General features: G+C 43.9%; 5 protein-coding genes across 7 annotated transcripts; 2 read left to right on the top strand and 3 right to left on the bottom strand.

The window, feature by feature from the left end:
- Positions 1 to 203: 203 nt before the first annotated feature.
- Positions 204 to 3,456, top strand: LOC108108039 (NF-X1-type zinc finger protein NFXL1). The gene is made up of 10 exons (XM_017215913.1): positions 204 to 400; positions 476 to 1,095; positions 1,155 to 1,313; positions 1,369 to 1,485; positions 1,542 to 1,658; positions 1,712 to 1,843; positions 1,897 to 2,105; positions 2,170 to 2,350; positions 2,413 to 2,868; positions 2,943 to 3,456. The coding sequence occupies exons 1-10, from the start codon at positions 286 to 288 to the stop codon at positions 3,366 to 3,368; spliced, it is 2,532 nt and encodes an 843-aa protein (XP_017071402.1). The 5' UTR covers positions 204 to 285; the 3' UTR covers positions 3,369 to 3,456.
- Positions 3,387 to 4,632, bottom strand: LOC108108043 (solute carrier family 66 member 3). Of its 2 annotated transcripts, none has more exons than XM_017215917.2 (4): positions 4,453 to 4,632; positions 4,125 to 4,384; positions 3,703 to 3,823; positions 3,387 to 3,642 (listed from the first exon to the last, which is right to left on the bottom strand). In XM_017215917.2, exons 1-4 carry the CDS (start codon positions 4,604 to 4,606, stop codon positions 3,512 to 3,514), a joined length of 666 nt encoding a protein of 221 aa, XP_017071406.2. In that variant the 5' UTR covers positions 4,607 to 4,632; the 3' UTR covers positions 3,387 to 3,511. The 2 variants fall into 2 exon arrangements, with proteins under 2 accessions (XP_017071406.2, XP_041673876.1); XM_041817942.1 differs by having other exon boundaries at positions 4,125 to 4,404; positions 4,453 to 4,562.
- A 279-nt stretch (positions 4,633 to 4,911) lies between these two features.
- LOC108108044 (F-box/WD repeat-containing protein 7) lies at positions 4,912 to 12,912 on the top strand. 2 transcript variants are annotated; one of them, XM_017215919.2, is made up of 7 exons: positions 4,912 to 5,090; positions 7,435 to 10,539; positions 10,611 to 10,792; positions 10,854 to 11,079; positions 11,146 to 11,356; positions 11,436 to 11,607; positions 11,674 to 12,912. In XM_017215919.2, exons 2-7 carry the CDS (start codon positions 7,474 to 7,476, stop codon positions 11,783 to 11,785), a joined length of 3,969 nt encoding a protein of 1,322 aa, XP_017071408.1. In that variant the 5' UTR covers positions 4,912 to 5,090; positions 7,435 to 7,473; the 3' UTR covers positions 11,786 to 12,912. The 2 variants fall into 2 exon arrangements, with proteins under 2 accessions (XP_017071408.1, XP_017071407.1); XM_017215918.2 differs by lacking the exon at positions 4,912 to 5,090 and adding an exon at positions 7,148 to 7,210.
- A 170-nt stretch (positions 12,913 to 13,082) lies between these two features.
- On the bottom strand, positions 13,083 to 16,532 carry LOC108108190 (kinesin-like protein KIF23). The gene is made up of 6 exons (XM_017216142.1): positions 16,394 to 16,532; positions 15,576 to 16,334; positions 14,967 to 15,516; positions 14,586 to 14,907; positions 13,977 to 14,527; positions 13,083 to 13,921 (listed from the first exon to the last, which is right to left on the bottom strand). Exons 1-6 carry the CDS (start codon positions 16,402 to 16,404, stop codon positions 13,451 to 13,453), a joined length of 2,664 nt encoding a protein of 887 aa, XP_017071631.1. The 5' UTR covers positions 16,405 to 16,532; the 3' UTR covers positions 13,083 to 13,450.
- A 340-nt stretch (positions 16,533 to 16,872) lies between these two features.
- LOC108107594 (sulfide:quinone oxidoreductase, mitochondrial) lies at positions 16,873 to 19,070 on the bottom strand. Its single transcript, XM_017215157.2, has 7 exons — positions 18,745 to 19,070; positions 18,336 to 18,441; positions 18,046 to 18,270; positions 17,789 to 17,989; positions 17,519 to 17,728; positions 17,275 to 17,461; positions 16,873 to 17,194 (listed from the first exon to the last, which is right to left on the bottom strand). Exons 1-7 carry the CDS (start codon positions 18,870 to 18,872, stop codon positions 16,881 to 16,883), a joined length of 1,371 nt encoding a protein of 456 aa, XP_017070646.1. The 5' UTR covers positions 18,873 to 19,070; the 3' UTR covers positions 16,873 to 16,880.
- Positions 19,071 to 20,231: the final 1,161 nt, after the last annotated feature.

Genomic DNA, 20,231 nt, shown 5'->3' with positions numbered 1-20,231 from the left:
TACTTTATTTTTAATTTTTAACAATTTTTTAATGATAGAATTATAAAAGGTGACAGAAATTGCAAAAGGGATATATTTTTTAAGAAAATGGCACATATAAAGTCTTAATGGTACTTTTATTATAAAATGTAATAAATTTATTTGCGCCAATCGGAACGTTATAGTTAACATCGATATGTGATTCCCAATTGGACCCAGTTCCCTGTTATCACAGTGCACTCCATCCCTGGTTCTACCCCCGAGATTTTATTCCCAGTTGATAGACATATAAACGCCGGCTAAAAAATGGAAAAGTTCAATAAAGCGCATGCTAAAAATCTGGCTGCTGCCCAGAAACTGGTGGACACCTATGCCTCCAGCTCCGAGGATGAAGGCGAACTGGATGAGAAGCATATTTTGGGTAAATCAAAATCTCCCGTGACGTGTCATTTAAAAGCTACCAACTATTCTGTTTTATTCTTTCCGTGTCATTTAGAACTTCTATATAAGAACTATCGGCCTACAGAGAGCGCAGAAAAGACCACGGATGCTGCCCGCACCAGTACGTTCCTGGAAAATACCCTTCACTCGGGAGCAGCTACTTGCCTTATCTGCATCGGAAGCATTCGGCGAGTGGAGGCCATTTGGTCGTGTGAGAGCTGCTACTGCTTCTTCCACTTGAACTGCATACAGCGTTGGGCCAACGACAGCATGATGCAGATGAAGGTGAAGGCCGCTGAACAGCAGAATGGTCAGGCCAGCCAGGGTCACTACAATCACCTGGGCGAGTTTGTTCCGCCCAAGCGTCAAAAATCCCTGCACTGGTGCTGCCCTCAGTGTCGCAGGGACTACCAGCCTACGGAGAAACCCACGCAGTACAATTGCTTCTGTGGCAAGGAGGCGAATCCTGAAAATCAGCCATTCCTGGTTCCTCATTCTTGCGGAGAGATCTGCGGGAAGCTGCTACAGCCCAAGTGTGGACACGATTGCAAGTTGCTTTGCCATCCGGGACCATGTCCTCCGTGTGCCCAGCAAGCACAGATCTCCTGTTTGTGCGGGAAATCTAGTCCCAGGTCTGTGAGATGTATTGAAAAACAGTGGAGATGCCAACAAGCGGTAAGGGTTAGAAATTTCTGTAGTTTTCTCACTTCTCTACAATTGATATTATTTTTCAGTGCAAGGATCTTTTAGCATGTGGCAAACATAAGTGCAATCAAGTGTGTCATCGACCAGGACAATGTCCCCCTTGTACCAGCAAGAGCTTGCAGCCTTGCGAGTGCCAACGAGAATCCAAGATGGTCAACTGCTCCGATCCTAAATGGAAGTGTCAGAATGTAAGAAATTTCTATTATCTTTAGCAGAATATATGTTAAAGCTACATTTGTTTAGGTGTGTGGAGCTCCTTTTGCGTGTGGCTTACATATTTGCGAAAAGGTTTGCCATGCCGGTCCCTGCGGCGATGGGGAATGTCCTTTGCAATTCAGGAGTTGTCCATGCGGAAAGAATGTATATTTAAGCTTACAGTATATGGAACTTTTTATACATTCTTTTTTATTTCTCAGAGGCAAGTAAGACCCTGTAATGAGGCGGAGGAGACCTGTGGCGATACTTGCCAAAAGGTTTTGTCCTGTGGCCAACACACTTGCACCCAACGTTGTCATCGAGGACCCTGCATTTCCGTAAGATAAAAACCAATAATTTATATTAGAACTAAAGTAAATATATCTTACAGTGTCCAATAAGAACCAAGAAGAAATGTCGTTGTGGTCTGCATGAAAAGGAGCTGCCATGCTCCAAGGAGTTTACTTGCGAAACAAAATGCAAGCAGATACGTGATTGTGGCAAACATGCTTGTAATAGAAAGGTATGGAAATCATATGGGACTAAAAATTTTAAATTAATATGTTCTTGTTCTAGTGCTGTGGGGATCAGTGTCCGCCCTGTGAAAAAATTTGTGGCAAGCAGCTTAGCTGTAACAAGCACAAATGTCAGTCCGTCTGCCACAATGGACCTTGCTATCCTTGTAAACTGGAATCCCAGATCAACTGCCGCTGTGGAAAAACCAAAAGAAGTGTTCCATGTGGCAGGGAAAGGAGCGCACGCATCGTGTGCTTGGAACTTTGCCGGTTCGTGTTACTCTGCAACTATATATTGACATAAATATTGAACTATTAAATCCATTTCTTAAAGAGTAACTGCCAAATGCCATCACGCTATTAAACATCGTTGCCACAAGGGCGAATGTCCACCTTGTGGCCAAGTCTGCGGTCTTCCCAATGACGTTAGCAAATGTGGACACATCTGTAAGGCTCGTTGCCATCAGGCAGTTCGAGTTAATAAAGCAAAAGAGGCTAAGCCTCAGGCTAAAAAAGTGAGCTCATCTTAAATAATATCTTATGTTAGCCATGTTACTTCTTACAATTTTTCTTACAGTACGAGTATAAGGCACAACCCCATCCCCGCTGCGAAGAAGGTGTTGTTGTCACATGCATCGGGGGTCATGAGGTTGCAAGCTGGCCTTGCTGGAACTCTAAGCCTAGCTCCTGCCAGCGAAAGTGTGCGCGACAGCTTAAGTGCGGCAACCACAAGTGTTCATTGGTTTGTCATTCGGTGGCGCTTCCACAGGACATGGCTCAGCAAGCTGGATGTGCTAATTGTGAGGAGGGTTGCTCTGTCCCTCGACCCACCGGATGTGTTCACTCTTGCCCAAAGGGTTGTCATCCCCCGCCCTGTGCTCCCTGCAACTTTGTGATCAAAAGCAAGTGCCACTGCGGCCTTAATCAGTTGGTATACAAATGTAGCGAGTTTTTCGATGAGACGGGTACTGTCCAGGAAATTATCGAGCGAAGGGAAAAGCTACGTAGCTGCGGTAACCGTTGTTTAAAAAACGTGAGTACTATGCTAAATTTTATCTGGCCAAGTATCTTCTTAAGATACCTAAATATTTTACTATACTTTTTAAGTATCCCTGTGGTCATCGCTGCACAGCGATATGTCATTCTGGTAAGTGTCCTAATCCTGAGTTGTGCCGCAAAAAAGTTCGCATCTTTTGCGCGTGCAAGCGACTCAAGCAGGAGATTGCCTGCGACAAGCACCGTGGTGGTCAGACGACCTTGCTGTGCGACTCCAACTGCAAGGCGGAACAATCTCGAGCCCAAATGGCGGAAAAGGAGCATTTGGAACAAAAGCGTCGCAATGAAGAGGAGCGAAACCGCCTGGAACTCGAGAAGTTTGAGGCTAAGTTCGGCAAGCGCAAGCCCAAGGAGCGTAAAATTGTTGATGTGGGTCCAGCCAAAGCCAAGATTGACTGGCAGCGTAGGGCCATCTATGTAGTGTCAATCCTCACAGTTGTGGGGGCCATCGTAGTGGCTTTCTACCCGGACAGTTAAAGGAATGACAAAAACCAATTCAAACAAGAATTTGTAATATCAATTTAAACAGTTTAGCAAATAGAACTAAAAAAATGACTGATAAGCATTTGAAGCCAGCGCAATGATTGTCTATGTTGAGCTCTTCTAATCAGGCTAGCCAATTATTCTGCCTTGGCCTTCTTCTTGTAGAAACAAGCGGCGGCGAAAACGGAGGCGCTAAGGAACGTGGAAATCAGGAAATTGGACAGCAACATCCAGTCGTGTGATTGGAAGAATACTGTGTATATTCGAGCTGTAAGAGATTCGTATGTTAATTGATGACCTCAAGGGGGAATGCAAACTGTGATCTCACTCATGTTTGTAAAAGCGGAAAGTGCCCATGTGGTTCTACTAACTGAGCTGGCATCCTTGGTTCTTAGAATGGCCAGCAGCTGCAGAACCTTGCTCGTGGCTCCAATTGGTGTGCAAAAAGGCTAAAAAAACAATTATTTAAATAAATTTTGATATATATGGTATATTAATTGCCCGAGCACCAAAGGTATTAATAGCTGCTCAAATATTATACAACAAACACTAGTGACCTTGAGCAAAGATGCTGCCCAGTTAAGAGCACCGCCCCTCCACACTAAAGAAATCAAAACTCGTTTGCCTAAAAGCATAATTAGTTAATTGGAAAAGAGTGCAGAACGGGTTTTGAATTGCGTTGAAGTTGTTATCTGGCCAGAAATTTCCACCTAATCAGTGACCAGTTGATATCTATGCGGGCTTACTCACCACTAGGAACGTAAGGATGATAATAGGAAAGAGCTTCAGGTAGATGAGAGTGGCCACTATACTATAAAGAACGGCCACAATCTGAGTTCTCTTGCCCAATAAATCCTGGTACTTGAAAGCGTAGTAAATCAAGACGTACTCCTGCAGCAGCAAAACAGGATACTCCATGTACGAGAGAAAGTCATAACCACTGGAGTAGTTATAGGAAAGCATCACTGTATAACTGAATAGCTCCAGACATAGTCCTAACACGCTTATGCCTGAATCGGAAAACAAAGACCTTATGAATGAGAGGATGGTAAGAGCATTATGTGTAGGCGGTGCTCACCTTTCGAGGACTCGTTTGCTCGTATTGTATTTATCTGCGGCACCTTGATCACTAGGCAGGATGAGACCGTTATTAGGCTAAGAAGGTCCGCTACTACTAGCACCAAGCCCCGCTCCAGGTACTCGGACACTGCATCCCCGAGAGCTCCACTCATTGCGACCGTAGAAATTCGAAATTACAAATTTCTGCGATTGGCCGGTGTGACCTAAACATTTTGTGGGTGGAAATACTAGTGTTACCATATACCCCATAATAATTTGTATGGTTTAAATAACAAACAGCTTAAAAAAATAAAGTAAACCTAATTGCGGCTAAGATGACAAAGATTTAAGTCAATTTCAGATAAACATTACTTTGGATAGTTTTTTTTATAGAAAAAATAATTTTTTATTGGTGGATCACGATAACTCACGCACATCTCTAGCTTGTATTTTAAATTACCATGGTATATTTAAACGGTCTAGCGGCGGTCACACTGGATCCACATTAGTTTTTTTTTCGGGTCCAAAATCTGTCCAAATCCGCAAATTGCAACCATATTCTTGTATTCAGAGACCTGGAAATTAGATAGACAAAGTGAGAGTAAGCTGATAAAAGCCAAAAGTTCACAAATCTCAGAGGAGCAACATCCTTAAAACGTATGTGAAAAATTTGATTAAACGTGTGTGTGTGCTGCACCCGTGTGTGTGAGAGTGGGCCCAAACGCAAAAAGTTTTACACGCGTTAAATGTGCAGTTAAATAGTTGAAAACAGATTCTAAATCCAAGTGTCAGGTTGTGTTTCTGAAGCTCCTCCAAATGTTCACAATCTAAAAGTTTATAAACAATTCGATGAGTACCACGCGCATTCAAACTTATGCTCCCTCAGTGTACATGTGTGTGTGGCCTCTGCCTGTGTGTACAACAATGTCCACATTTTTCTTTTGTTGTTTGCTCCACGAATTATGGAGCTCCCTCCATATTTCATTCGCTGCATTTTGCAGGTGCAGAAAAGTGGGGTTAGAAATGGGAAATCCACAAGGAACGCGCATTGTTGCCATGAATTTGCAATGAAAGTAATCTATTTTTGGGGGACTGGGACCACAGGTCTCTGCCCATTTATTTTCGTGTTAGTGTGTTAGTGTGTATGCAACGATTATGACGACTCCACGCCCGTGGTTAAAAAATCCACAGAGAGAAAATGTTCTCAAGCGCATCCCGAATATTGTATGGTCCTTTTACACAGGTAAAAGTGCGTAGAAAAATGCGGTGTGAAAGCGGCGAAAAACGCAGAAAGACCCCTAAAAAACATTTTCTTTCGGGAGGTCAACAGCCAAAGGCAAAGAGCGAAGACACGGGGAGGGAGGGTGGTTGGGATAAAAGGGAAGTGAATAGAAATAAGGGAAAATGTTCGAGCGAAATGCCTGCACATCTGATCTGTTTCGCTAGTGATGCAACAGCAGGAGCGCTGAAAATTCCTTTGTGATCTCGCCCCTTTTGTTCTGCGGATGCTGCGCTGTAATGGCTGATCTCTTCGTCTCCTCCTTTCCCCGTCCTCCTTTGAATCTTCCAATTACTGCCTGCAGCGATCCCTTTTCTACTCTCTCGGGTGCGTGCGCATGAGTGTGTGTTCACTGGTAGGATGTGATGGCCAGTCAAGCTGCTGTCAAGCATCAGCGATGCGCAGCTGCGATTTCACTGTCACTGTGACTGGAAGGATCACTAAAACAGTTATTTTGATATATATACTTTAAGCATTTTGTTAGCCAGAGATAGATTTTATTTTTCACTATCAGTGGTTCTGCCGTTTTTTCTGGGAACTTACTGAAATATGACTAACTAAATAGTTATGTTATTTCACTCTCGATTAAATTATTACAAATTTATTAAAATCACTTTTTTAAAATTAATGAGACACATTTTTTATTTAAAGCTAAAAACGCTGTGACTCATAGTTAAAGAAGTAATCTCTTTTTGGGCTTGATTAAATTCTGCAACTAGTCAGCACTTCGTGACTAAATGCTAAGATTAGTTACAGTAAATATTGAAAAACTGAACTAAACCAGATGTGTTATTCAATTTAGTTTTTTTCAGCTTCTATTATTTAAATTTTAAAAACATGTTTTATATTTTGCTTATTTTATGGTTCCTTTTTATATCATTGACTTTTTCCAAGAAAAGGTTTCCTTTCAGTGACTTCTTATCCCAATCACTGGTAGTCACCACGCATTGATCATCTCCGAAAGCCAGTCAAAAGCGGAGGGAAAAGATAGCGGCTTGAATTGCAAGGTGTACGTGATGTTGTTGTTGTTGGTTTCAGTGATGCGGCTGCTGTGTATCTTTGGTTCTTCTTCTTCTCACGTCCGTTACTTCTCTCTCTTGCGTTCTCTACTCTTCTCTCCACTCCGCAATACCTTTTTGTTGCCTGCTGTCTTTCTTTCCAGTGTGTGTGAGTGTGATGTTGTTGTAATACCCGTTTCGTCTTCTTTTTCCCATTCTACTTCGCGCCGTTTTAGCCTCTTCCGCCGATCCGATGCACTTTTGTGATTTCCTTTTTCGAGTTCCAACGACGCCGGCAGAGGCAGCGACGTTACAACAAATTTTTCCCACTGCTTTTCATTGCTTTGAATTTTTTTTTTGCAACCATCAGTTCGCGCTTGTTGCGTGGGAATTTCGGATCATCTTCGATTCTCAGGGCACAAAAGGATCGTTCATTGTAAGCGGTGAAAATTTAGTAATACCCTCGATTTCGGAGCTGCGAGGCGTTTTTTGTATAGATGGTATATATTCACACCGGCTTCTGTTTTAAACGTTCAATCATATATATTATAATGTAGTACTTGTTCTAAATTTTATTGAATGTAAAAAATATATTTCCCCACGAATCCTTTGCTTCAAAACTCAATGTGAAATCGTTTACTTTCTTGAGAGTACTTTTTAAACTTCAGGAAAATTATGCGATCGTTATTAATTTAATTCAATTTCAAATCGCTTATATTTTTAGGAGAGCTTGCTGCCCACTTTTGGATGCCTGAAAAGTATTATGGAAAGAGGATGCTCAGCTGCTAGCAGTGAATCCGTGGCAGGGGAGCGTACTCAGTCAGCAGTCAGCAGCTCCACCTCCACGTGGGCCAAGAATCAGGCCTCCACAAGCCGGAAAGCAGAAGCATCAGACGGATTAGAAGCAGTACAAACAGGATCACTAGGAGCCGGCAGAGAAGCCTTTGTATCTATGTCAACGCTGCGGGAAGATGTGGAGGACGTGTGTGTGTCGTCAAATTCACAACATGGTTTCGCCGTAGTTCTAGACGACGAGTCTAGCACCTTTGAGATTAGCTCTTCCAACTCATTGCCCATCAGTGCGGAGGCGGCATCCACGGTGGGTGTGGTGGCCGTCGACGACAGCTCCTCTACGGATACCTTGAACGGTGGTCATCAGGGTTTAAGTCACCCCGCCTCCTCAGAGCACAGTCGTCAGGGCTTTTTTAACGAGGATAATGAGGATCCCCCGGTTGTATGCCTTATAAATGACGACGATGATGAGGATCCTGAGCCGGAGGAGGAGGACGAGGAGGAACTGATTGAGGAAGCTGATGAGGATTTAGTGAACATTGCAGTAGTCGCTATCGACTGCCCCAACACATCACAATTGGCTTTGGCCGATGGCACCATCATGGCGGCAGATGGATCCAAAATCTTCCTAGAGACGCCGGTCGTGGAAGAGGCCCAGCCACATCCCGGTCAGGTGGTAACAACGGGATCCCAGTCGGAGCTCACAGGCAAGCCCAAGAGATTGAGCGACGAGTTCTTGCTGGGTGAAGAAGAGCAGGCGGAGAATCTTGCCTTGGGTAGGGGTATCAAGTCAGAGCCTGTCGGTGTTCTAGACGACAATCCTTCTGAGGGCGACGATGCGGCCACTTGCTCCTCCCTGCATGACCGTCTCATGTCCGTGCGTTTGAGGCAGATGAGCCTCACAGCCGTTTCGAATCCCTCGCCTGCAGCCTCTGCCAACGCTGCCGCTCCAGAGGAGGCCTCAACATCCAGTTCTAGCTCAAACTCCAGTTCCGCTTTGTCCAAGGCAGACATTGAGTCAATGGACCTTATTGAGCGACGCGATTTTGAGACTGAACAGCGTCTCACAGGCGGAATTATCCTGCGCACCAGCTCTATGTTGAGCCAGAACAAACTGAATCTAAGTCTGATCAAATCCATGGCGGGGGGCAGCAGGGTGGCGAATGGATCGAGTACCGCCAACAGCGACGACTGGCCTAGCAGCAGCAATGGGCGTACCGTCTCCTCGGACAGCAAGTACACCTACAAGGATCTGTCCACTACTCCCACAAGCAGCCGCAAGTACACCAACAGCCGGCTAAGCAAGTCCACTGCCAAACTAAATTTGGGCTCCACGTTGGCCGCTTCCAGCTGCAGCCAGCACCGGAGCACTTCAAGCTTTACGTCAAAACCCACGGAGTCATCGACCAGTTGCACCGGAGCAGCTAGAACAGATGTTTACACCAACACCAACTCGAATGATTACCCAGGTCTGGCTCCATCTACTTCATCCACATCCAGTGCTAGCTGCCAGCAGGATCAGGAAGAAAATGTAAGCGCATCCGTCTCCTACAGCTCGGTGGGTTCGCAGACCTCTCAGGAAGGTGGTTGCAGTCGCACCACCGCCATAAATCCAACTGCCGCCTGTTCCGCCGGGACTGCCTGCTTGGGTGATTCTCAAGCTTCAACATCGGCTTCCACCTCATCCGCAGCTGGAGCGTCCAACCCCAATCGTTGCCAGTATGCTACTGCATCTACAACGAAGGCAGCTCGTCAGGTGAATGCAAGCGCCCAAACCCAGGAGCGTTTCCTAGCACGCAGCAACTCCTCAGCAACCAGTGCAGCGGGAGTAGGTGGTGCACAGCCAGTGGCATCAGTTCGGCAACGCCGAAACGGTTCCAGCGATGTTGTTCACCTGGAAGTTGTTGTAGAAGAGGGAGCTGCCGGAGGTGACGGCGGTTTGGTGGAACACGGTGATTTTAGTGCGGAGGAGCCGTGGGTTAATTGCGATGACGAGAATAACTGCTCTGATCTGGAGGAGATCTGCACTTGCCAGAACGGTAATGGGAGCAGCTATGGCGGCAGCAATGCCAGTCTCAGCGAGACATTCGACCTGGACGCCATGGACCCGGATGAGCCCATTTCACTGTCACTTTCCACTGCCGCTACTGGGACTGGCTTCTCCGAATGCTCGCTGACCAATCCAAGCTCACTAATCTCACAGCAACGCAAACGGAAGTACAACGAGGGCCGCCTACTGGATGGAGGTGACTACTCGCTGACCATCTCGTCAAGCGGGGGAGTAGGCGGGCTGGGCTCGGGAGTCAGTGACAGTTGCCGAAAACGGATTGCATACGATTTCGCATCCACGCCGCGCTCCTCGCAACACTCGGGCCCCACTGCGGTTTTGTCCATGACGCCCTCATCGCATCTGGCCAACGCCTCGCCAGGGTCGGGTTTGGGTCGCCGCACGCCCCGTTCTGTTCCAACTCGTGACAATCCACCACCAGAGCTTCAGCACTGGTTGGCCCAATTCCAACGATGGTCCCATGTCGAACGATTACTAGCCTTGGACCGGTTGATTGACCACTGCGATCCCTCGCAGGTGCGCCACATGATGAAGGTAATTGAGCCGCAGTTCCAGCGGGACTTCATCTCACTGCTGCCAAGGGAGTTGGCCCTCTTTGTGCTGTCTTATTTGGAGCCCAAAGATTTACTGAGAGCCGCCCAGACCTGCCGCAGCTGGCGTTTCCTGTGTGACGACAACCTGTTGTGGAAGGAGAAGTGCCGCAAGGCCCAGATCCTCGCCGAACCGCGCAGCGATCGGCCCAAACGAGGTCGTGATGGCAACATGCCTCCAATTGCCTCACCTTGGAAGGCTGCCTACATGCGCCAGCACATCATCGAAATGAACTGGCGGTCGCGACCTGTGCGCAAGCCCAAGGTGCTTAAGGGCCACGATGATCATGTGATCACATGCCTGCAGTTTTCCGGCAATCGCATTGTGTCGGGCTCCGATGATAATACGCTTAAAGTATGGTCAGCGGTGAACGGAAAGGTGAGGAAATCAACTATTGTAATTTAGATATTGATTATTTTTTAACAAGTTATTATTCCTCGCATTTAAAGTGTTTGCGAACTCTAGTGGGTCACACCGGTGGCGTTTGGTCTTCCCAAATGTCCGGAAACATCATCATATCGGGCAGCACGGATCGCACACTCAAAGTCTGGGACATGGACAGTGGTGCTTGTGTCCACACGCTTCAGGGACATACGTCTACAGTGCGGTGTATGCATCTGCATGGTAGCAAGTAAGTAAAGACCACACATCTATTTACTAAACAATACTAATCTTTTCGGACTACTTTGCAGAGTTGTCAGTGGCTCGCGAGATGCAACTTTGCGAGTCTGGGACATTGAACAGGGCTCCTGTCTGCATGTACTAGTTGGCCATTTAGCTGCTGTACGATGTGTCCAGTACGATGGAAAACTGATTGTGTCCGGAGCTTATGATTATATGGTTAAGATCTGGCATCCAGAGCGACAGGAGTGCCTGCACACTCTGCAGGGGCACACAAATCGCGTATATTCCCTACAGGTAAGATGGTCAAAAATCCATTTTTTTGGGAATCGGCATTTATATCTTTATTGAAACCCTGCTTAGTTTGATGGCCTGCATGTGGTCTCTGGCTCATTAGACACCTCCATCCGAGTGTGGGACGTGGAAACGGGCAATTGCAAGCACACCTTGATGGGCCATCAAAGTTTAACCTCCGGTATGGAACTGCGTCAGAACATTCTTGTCTCGGGCAACGCCGATTCCACCGTCAAGGTGTGGGACATCACTACCGGACAATGTCTGCAAACGCTGTCGGGTAAGTTTCCTATTTTTCGAAGAATTATTTTCTTTTAAACTTTAATTACTAATCTGATACTCTTCTAATCCGTTTTTAGGTCCAAACAAGCATCAGTCTGCGGTCACCTGCCTGCAGTTTAATTCCCGATTTGTGGTGACCAGTTCCGATGATGGTACTGTTAAGTTATGGGATGTTAAGACAGGCGATTTTATACGTAATCTTGTGGCTTTAGACTCTGGTGGTTCCGGCGGCGTTGTGTGGCGGATTAGGTAAGTCCTGGATAATATAATTCCGCACTCTGAAAATGAAAGTATAATGATTTGTTCTTGTTTTAGGGCAAACGACACCAAACTCATTTGTGCTGTGGGCTCCCGCAACGGAACGGAGGAAACAAAGCTTATGGTATTGGACTTTGATGTGGAGGGGGCATGTGTCAAATGCTCATAGGAGCCGGTGGGACACTTCCGGTCCGGCCTTCGCTTGCGCGTTTGGATACAGGCGGCGAACGGTCAAGGACGGGGCAGCTAGTATACAGCTTCAAGCGAGATTTCATTGCAAACTCATCTAAGCACAGAAAAATACACACAGACAGATACCGCGGATGTGAAAGTCCGCAAAGTAATGTTGATTGCCTTGCCAACAAAATGCAGCTGCTCACATACACCACATACACACACACCATTCACACTAAACACACAAAACAATTAAGGGAAAAAGTGGAGGGCCGGGTGGGTTGGGGTGTGGCTGTGGCTGTGAGGGTGTATTGTTAATAATACCTTCTTAAAATTTACGTTGCTTTATAGCCAAAATTCGTTTTCCACCGTAGAATAATTTCGCTTCTTAGTTTTTATTACATTTATGCATATGGCGAGAGTCGATTGAATTAATGATAATATTATAATTACGTATTATAAACAGCAGATATACAGTTGCAGATGCAAGTACTTTGTTCCGCGTCATGTGAACCCGAGAAGAACGTTTATGAAAACAGAGCTTTATATTGATTAAATTGTAATTTGTTTAACTGGAATTTGGATAAGATGAATGTGTTAATATTTGAATATTGGCCCAGCATTTGAGTTGAGTTTGCCGTCTATTATGTTTACATTTGTGGTTTCGTTTGGTCCATCTTGTTTTGTTTAAATGTACCTCGAGTTACCTATATTCTATTATCGAATTCTAATTGTTTCCCCTTAAATTTGATTTGATTTATTTGTCGTATAGTAGCGTTAGCTATATTGGCTTCCAATTCCAAATTCGAAATTCCTCATTTGCCAGGAACCTGCCACAATTGCCGTACGTAGCGTTTAAGAGTCATCTGCTGAAACTCATCGAGCAGCAGCTCGCCCCTACTAAACAACTGCAACAACACTGCAACACAAAAAAAACAACACTCACACACACGTGAAATCATTAAGCGAACATATATTTTAATTATAGACTGATTTATTAGTAATTGAAATTAATCTACAAATATGTATGTGTAATGGTACCGTATGTATTTCAATAAAATTTATCGGTTTAAGCATAAATCTGAATAAACGCAGGAATAATAATAAAACTAGTTAAAACCATTTTTGTGTCATTCAATATATTTGGTAAATCGGACTGTAAACCAATATACCCATGGTATTATTCGGGCAGTCATGTATCCATAAGGACACGATTCATTAAAACGCGGAACATTTATGTTCATTGATTGCGAGCTCACTACTTCTTCAAGTCAAAAAATATATAAACAGTATATGCTTAATTTATCTTTATTTGATCATTTTTTAACTGGACAGAATGGAGATTACTCCAGAAAACAAAATATTTAATACTTTATGTATGTATAATGACAATGCTTGGACAGTTTCCAAATACAACTCTTCGCTGATATCCTCCGGGTATCAGCGTTCTTTAAAGGAAACATTATCATTTGCGAGGAATACGAATTCATTTACGGAATTTTTTTTACAGATTAACTTCTTTAATCAAACAAATCACTTCAATGCGATTCAACTCCAAAAACCATAATGGGTAAGTAAACTTAAATTTAAGTTAGTGAAACTAAATAACTATAATTAAATGGGTAATTGACTTTAAGAATTTAACGTGTTTTGTCCTCCTCTAGACCTTCGACTTCTTGCTACTGTGCCCCTCAATTCCCAGATTGCAGCGCGAGGCTATATCTTGGGCCGAGGTGACCGTGCTGGGCACTACACCGCCTCCCAAAGCGGAAATTGTTCCATTGCTCGGACGCTTTCGTGTGGGCGAGTGAACCGGCGACTTTTGTTTTAGACACTCCACGTCGTTGAAAACCACTTGTGCACCACCTCCACAAGTGGGAATTACGTTGCCCTTATACAGCTTAGTCTCCACGTCGCCATCCGTATCCGCATCCTGTGACACGAGGCAGTACTTAGTAGCTCCGTGGGCAGTTAGTTCCTTCATATCGGTTAGTTTTGTCACTGATTTGCGATTCTTTATGTACGGTTGCATAATGGTTCCAAGGGGTACGGGGTTGGCGGCACGATGTTCTAGCCACTTGTCGCCAGCGGATCGGGACCGTCTATGCCGGTTGTTAGCCGCTACAGCACCCTATTTAATTGAATAGTCAATAAATGCAACATCTTAAAGTTAATGGTACACTTACATGACGGGGCGTGGCATAGATATCTGTTCGTGTAGCGGGCACAGATGACTCTTCGGTACGCGCTGTATATCCACCACGATCCTTGTCGTTGAGTATGTCTTCTGAGCTCTGTGATCGCGGCAGACTCGGCAGATCCTCTGACTGCAGAATATTGGACACCAATCGCAGTTTTTCGTCTTTGATGCGCATACGTTCCTGCAATTTCGCACGCTGCTCACGCAACTTTAACTCAAACTCGCGCTTGTTTTTGTCAGACTCGACGGCCAGCTTGGAGCTAAATTTCTTCTTCTGCTTCTCCTTCTCATGCTCTTTCTGTGTAAGCATGTTTTCCTTTTCGTTTAGCTTGAAAGTCAGTTCTTCGACCTGCCGTTCCCGCTTGCTCAGCGTGTTGTTCAGCACGTCGATGGAACTCTCGTGAATGCGCACCTTCTTCTCTAGGGCTGCGCTGCGCTCGCGCTCTTGTTTGTAGACAGCCTTCAAGGAGGCGAGTTCTGTGCGCAGTTGAAGATTATCCCGGTCAAGGTTCATCAGCATTTGCCGAAAGCTATCACCTGAAGATCACAAACTAGAATAATCTACATAAATAAAGTTGAGTTTTTGCAGACTTACACTTAATATCCAAATTGGCGCGTAGCTTCTTTCGCTTTTCGATACGCTGTTCTAGATAGTGCATTAGCTCGCGGATCTTAATCTCAGCCTCGGGACTGTCCATTTCGTAAGCGGGGAAATCGGGCCCCAAACTGTACACTAAACCAACGTCTACTTCTAAATCCTTGGCCTCAGGAATGCCAAGCTCGTTAAGGTTATTAACAGCAATTTTGAACAGCTTGTTGGCCTTGCGGCGACCAGGAGTTAGACCCAAATCTTGCTTAATGGGAGTGGCTCGAGCTATTTGCACCTCCTGGGTCATCTCGGCAAATTTCATCACTTGCTAGAAAGAGTAAATAAATTTTAAGGAATTGTATTGATTGGGAACAGTATTAAACATACCATGTTCTCGTCATAGTCCTCAATCCTTGGGTTAATGCACACTATCATTGACACCTGTCCTTCGCCATCAAAGTAGTTTTTGAACATGTGAGTGATCTTGGAATCTCTGTAGGGAATCTTTTTCGGCGCCAACCCATTACCTGACGCCATCTGATTTTCACGCAGATATTCCAAACAAGTACGCAGCGTCATTAGTGAATTGTTGATATTGCCCGCCTCGCGTAGACGCACTCCTGTGTTTTTGGTGCGCGAGGAGCGCTCACTGCCTGCCAAATCCACCAGGGACAACTGACTGACCGTAATGTTCTGCCTGTCCTGAACTACATTTTCACCCTGGCTATCTGTGGGCGCTTGGACCAAGCGGATATTAAAAACCGAGTGACTTCGACTGGATTCTGCATTGAGAACTGTGTGTCCCATGCGTTTGCGCTTTTGACCCATTTGGAAAACCTCGAGAGCCTCCTCTACAGTCTTGACCTCCACTTCAGTAACGCCATGGACGAACATGTGACGATTGGCGTCCTCACGAATGATTTTGCTCTGCAAAGTCCTGTAGAAAGAATGTTTTTGTTTAGATCACTTTAGCTGTATTGCGACATCAATACTCACTTCTGTATACCCGAATCTTCCAGCAAATCGTAAACGCTATTGTTATAAATTTCGATGTAGGTGACAAACACCGAGAACATGTTATCCTCATCTAAGCCCAACAGCGGTATAGGCTCTACGGAAGCCTGAGATGCAATTTCTGGATCAGAGTCCTTGTGCCTGAAGGCAAATCGCCCTGCGCCTGCAAAGCGTTGGTTCATCTCGTGCTGCCGTTCCAGTAAAGCATCCTCTTCGGACAGGATCTCAAAGCCATTAAGCTTGTCTGGCTTGAACACGAACTTTTTGGCCTGGTAATCGGAGATGGTGCGGAAAAGTACGTCCAGACAGCGTGGCATAATGCCACGGTGTCTTAGATTTCCGGTCATTGTATATGTTTTGCCACTACCAGTCACACCGTAGGTGAAGAGCAGACTATTCCGGCCCTTTAATAGATTCTCAACTAATGGTTGGGCCACCGATCCGTAGACTTCCTGCTGTGTGGCTTCAGGCTGAAATACGTGCTTGAAGATGTACTGAATCTCGCGCTGGGCGCCATTATGTGGCTTGTGGTGTTGCAGCAGCTGATCCTGTGGGTTCAGAGCGATCGTTGTGGCGTTCTTGACCCTCAGAGAAGCGAGATCTCCATCAGATTGAAGGGGGCGGACCCTACAGAACACATTGACAGGATCTCTGGCCTTTTCCGATGTGTTTTGGCGCTGTTTTTCTGTTGTTTGTTGAACTCGCGGAGTTTTCGGGACGACACGCATGGGTGTCCTGGGTCTGTAAATGGGAATTCTCAATGCTATGGTCGATCTTCTCAGGGTTACCATAATACTCACACTGCCTTCATGATTTAAATTTTTCTTTTCCACTAATTCTATTTTAGATTTGTTTACAGCTTGTTTTGTTGCGGAAATCGATCTCTCTTTTTAGTTCGTTACCTTCAAATTTACAGCGCCAAGCGACGCCACGCTTTGTTTTAATGTGACCAAATTCGGAAAAGAGATAAATGTTAAGAAATACCGATTATCTGTTTGAAATATACTGAAACAGACCAAGGGCTATATACTGCTCGTCATTTGAATAAGTTCAATAACATGATTGTGCTGGAGCCGATGTCATTTTAAAATAATATTTAATTACATTTTAATGGCACAGATATATAAAAACATTTTAATAATGCTCTATTGGTTTTTAGCAGTTTAAAACTTAAAAACTACCGTGCATAGTACATACGTTGTTTTTCCAGAATTACGGTTCGGGGTGAATGGCATGAAATAGGCGGCCTCTAAATATTTAAAAAAAATAGATCCCTTGATACCAGTTTTACTTTTTATTAAACTTAAGAATAGAGAACATTTTTCGCATAATTGCCGGGCCGTTCCAATATCCCTTCATCATTAGCTGCCAGTAGAGCACGGGCATCAGTTCCTTCTTCATGAAAAACATGGAATACCGCTCTTTAGCCTGATCTATTGGGAAGGTCTCCACCGGTGTAAGGTTATAGTCGAATTCCGCCAGGATGCAGGAGCTGTATCCGGTAACTATGGGACAGGAGGAATATCCATCGTAGATATGCGTTGGGTTCTTGCCCTCGATCGCCGCCATCAGGTTCTTAAACACCACCGGTGACTGGGCAGCTGCAAGCGAATGAAACTCATTTCAAATTCCAGATCATTGAATATTCCGGTTACGATTCCGAACGGAATAAAAATCTTACCTGCCGCCGCCGCCGTCTTTGAGTTGGGGGTGCATGCCGAATCACCGATAGAGAACACGTTGCTGTATTTGTTGTGTTGCAGTGTCATTTGGTTTACGTCAACGAATCCGGAGGAGGTGACCAGTTGCTTGCAGTTGGCAACTACATCCGGAGCAGTCATCGGTGGCGTCACATGAAGCATGGAGTACTTTGAGAAGATGGATTGGATTACATAAATGTATGCATAAAGAATCTAAACTTTTACCGTTTCTTCGTAAAGTTCTCCGGGTTTTGCAAGGTCCTCAAACACGGCTATATTATCGCCCGGTTTAACTTCGATAAGGTTCCTATTCACATTAAGTGTGATATTCCGCTTCTTAACCAGTTTCATCAGAGCATCCGCGTAATGTTTCACGCCAAAGATCACGGGAAGAGATGTATTGTAAGTAATATTTACATTGTCCCGGCGACCCATCTGTTAGAGAAATAAAACATAGGTGTTTTTTTCAATATATTCCTCAAATTATATACATACCTTCCTGAAATAGTGGTCCGATATGTAGGCGATTTTCTGAGGTGCACCTGCACATTTAATGGGACAATGGGGGAAGGTAAATATAACATTTCCCTTGTAGGTCCTACGCAGACATTCGTATACCTGATCAACGTATTTGGGCGAGTAAATGGAACAAACATTGCTGCCAGGAGTCTCCAGGGCTTCCACTAGTCCAGGAATCTAATACTTTAGACATCTCTATCATGATCTTTAGAACATTTTAGGTTTTTACTTACCTTTTCATATTTAAGCTGCAATCCTGTGGCAATGACAAGAAAGTCGTACTTGATTGTCTTGCCACCAGAAGTACTAACTGTATTATTGTCTGGATCGAACTCCACGGCTTTTTCCTGAACCCACTTGGCCTTCTTGGGCAGCACATCAGCCATATTCCTATGACTTTGATCTAGGCGCTTCATTCCTCCCCCAATTAGGGTAAACATGGGTTGGTAATAGTGTTTCTAGATAGGAAGTACCAGATTATATGATAAATTTGGGGATTGTTTATCTCGGTAAAGTTACTTACATCTTCCGGTTCTAGGACGATCACCTTGTTGCTGCCAAGACGCGAGGACAACTTTGCGGCCATGGCACAGCCACCAGTACCGCCACCCACAACTAACACTTGGCATCTTAAGGGGAAATAGATTTTAACTAGTGAGTGTGTTTCATTTCAGTTACACTTTATGACAGAATGGTCAAAGGAGGTAAGAACAGTCGCATGACCACACCCTCTAAATATCATTGTAATCAAACCATGACCCATAAGCTAACATTTCGTTATCGCTAAGTATTAACTTTTAGCTTAGCGCTAACCCCACCTAATCATACTAATTCAATTTGTTTTGATAGATATACACGTAAGACATACATTTGCCATGCTATCCGGTTTGTGGAAAATTGCAAAACTTTCACATCGAAATAAACAAACTTACTCTTGACGCTCGTAGTTCACTCGCGATGTGGACAAGAATCTGGTGGAGAATGCTGGTGGGAGATGGTGGAGTGTGGTTAAAAGGAGTCTGTGGCACTGGTTAAGGGTCCCTGGAAGACGGTGGTTCATCGTGCTAGCAGGTTGATCTTCGATCGTCGTTAAAACAGCATAAAAAATCGGACTGCAAATGGCTACCACAGGTGGACGACTGGCGCAGAAAAAAAGCTTTTGATGGGGGGTTATCAAACCGGGTACACCGGCAAAAACATAAAAACTTTTGCCAATTTTGAAAAATTAAAAATTTTGAAAAATAGCCAATTTTGCTTAGGGGGCACTGAGTGCAAAAATTTTGACTTACTTTTGTAAAAATCTAATCGAGTGTGCGTAAATTTGTTAGTGATTCCAAATGATTTTAAACACAAATAAATATATACTGCAAACATTATTTATAGGGTGATAAAACTTTAAAATCTTTAAATAATTCTTCAAAAACCCATTTCGCTTACTGGACTAATTTTGAAAATTTGTCAGGTCCCTAGAATATTAAAAAAAGTTAAACGTCTGGCGGCTAAAAACCAGTTTTTTTTGGAATTGTCGGGGGTAATACAAATTGTGAAAGCGCAACAAGTTGTACTAAAATTTTCCATTGGGTGTATTAATTGTTTAACCTTGAAAGATTGCTAAAGCTTTTCAGCATGCTTTTTTTAGTCAGCTGTTTAGCCAACTAAAGCTTATGTGGAACTAAATAATACAAAGCTTTAGATTACCCATATGCTCGAAGTACTTAATTCCTATATACAGTGAATACTTTGAATAAGAAACGCATGAGATCATGTTTTTTAAATATGGGCACTTACTGCTAAGCAAATATTGGCCTGCTTATCGGGGCTAAGTGGTTTCTTATTAGACTTTTTCAAGAATCGTGCGATTTTTGTGGCATACCTCTGGGGGAAACCATATAGCTTTTAAAATGTTGATAGCTGGCCATTATTCTGTTAAAAGAAATCGCGAAAGAACCTTGAAAATATTTCCCTTTGATTATAAACGTATTTTTCTGCTTTCGTTAAATGCCATATCGGATTATGTCCCCAGGGACCGAAGTTAAAGATTTGAAATGCCGATGGTTGTGCGCTTCAATTTATAATTTAAATATTAACAATAATTTACATTTGCTTTGATTGCTGTGCCTTATCAATGAAATCCTATATTAATAGATTGTACAAGTATAATCGGAATTCGAAGGTCGAAATTTTATTGATAGACTGCAGCGGTCATCCACTTGTATATGTAACATTAAAATAAATTATATTAAATGACCGGAAATTAATATAAATTAAATATATTTTTAAACATATTCAACAAAAACTGTGTAATTTACAAATGGTTTTTATATAAAAGGAAAAATTCCAGGCATATGTACTAAGGGGGTTTTTAAAAAGGTTTTTTTGGTTTAATCATTTAATCATTTTAATTTAATGTCATATCTCC

This window comes from Drosophila eugracilis, unplaced genomic scaffold, assembly GCF_018153835.1.
Source record: "Drosophila eugracilis isolate 14026-0451.02 unplaced genomic scaffold, ASM1815383v1 contig_2088, whole genome shotgun sequence".
In the NCBI taxonomy this organism is placed as follows: domain Eukaryota; kingdom Metazoa; phylum Arthropoda; class Insecta; order Diptera; family Drosophilidae; genus Drosophila; species Drosophila eugracilis.
This window is presented reverse-complemented; position numbering and strand designations above follow the sequence as displayed.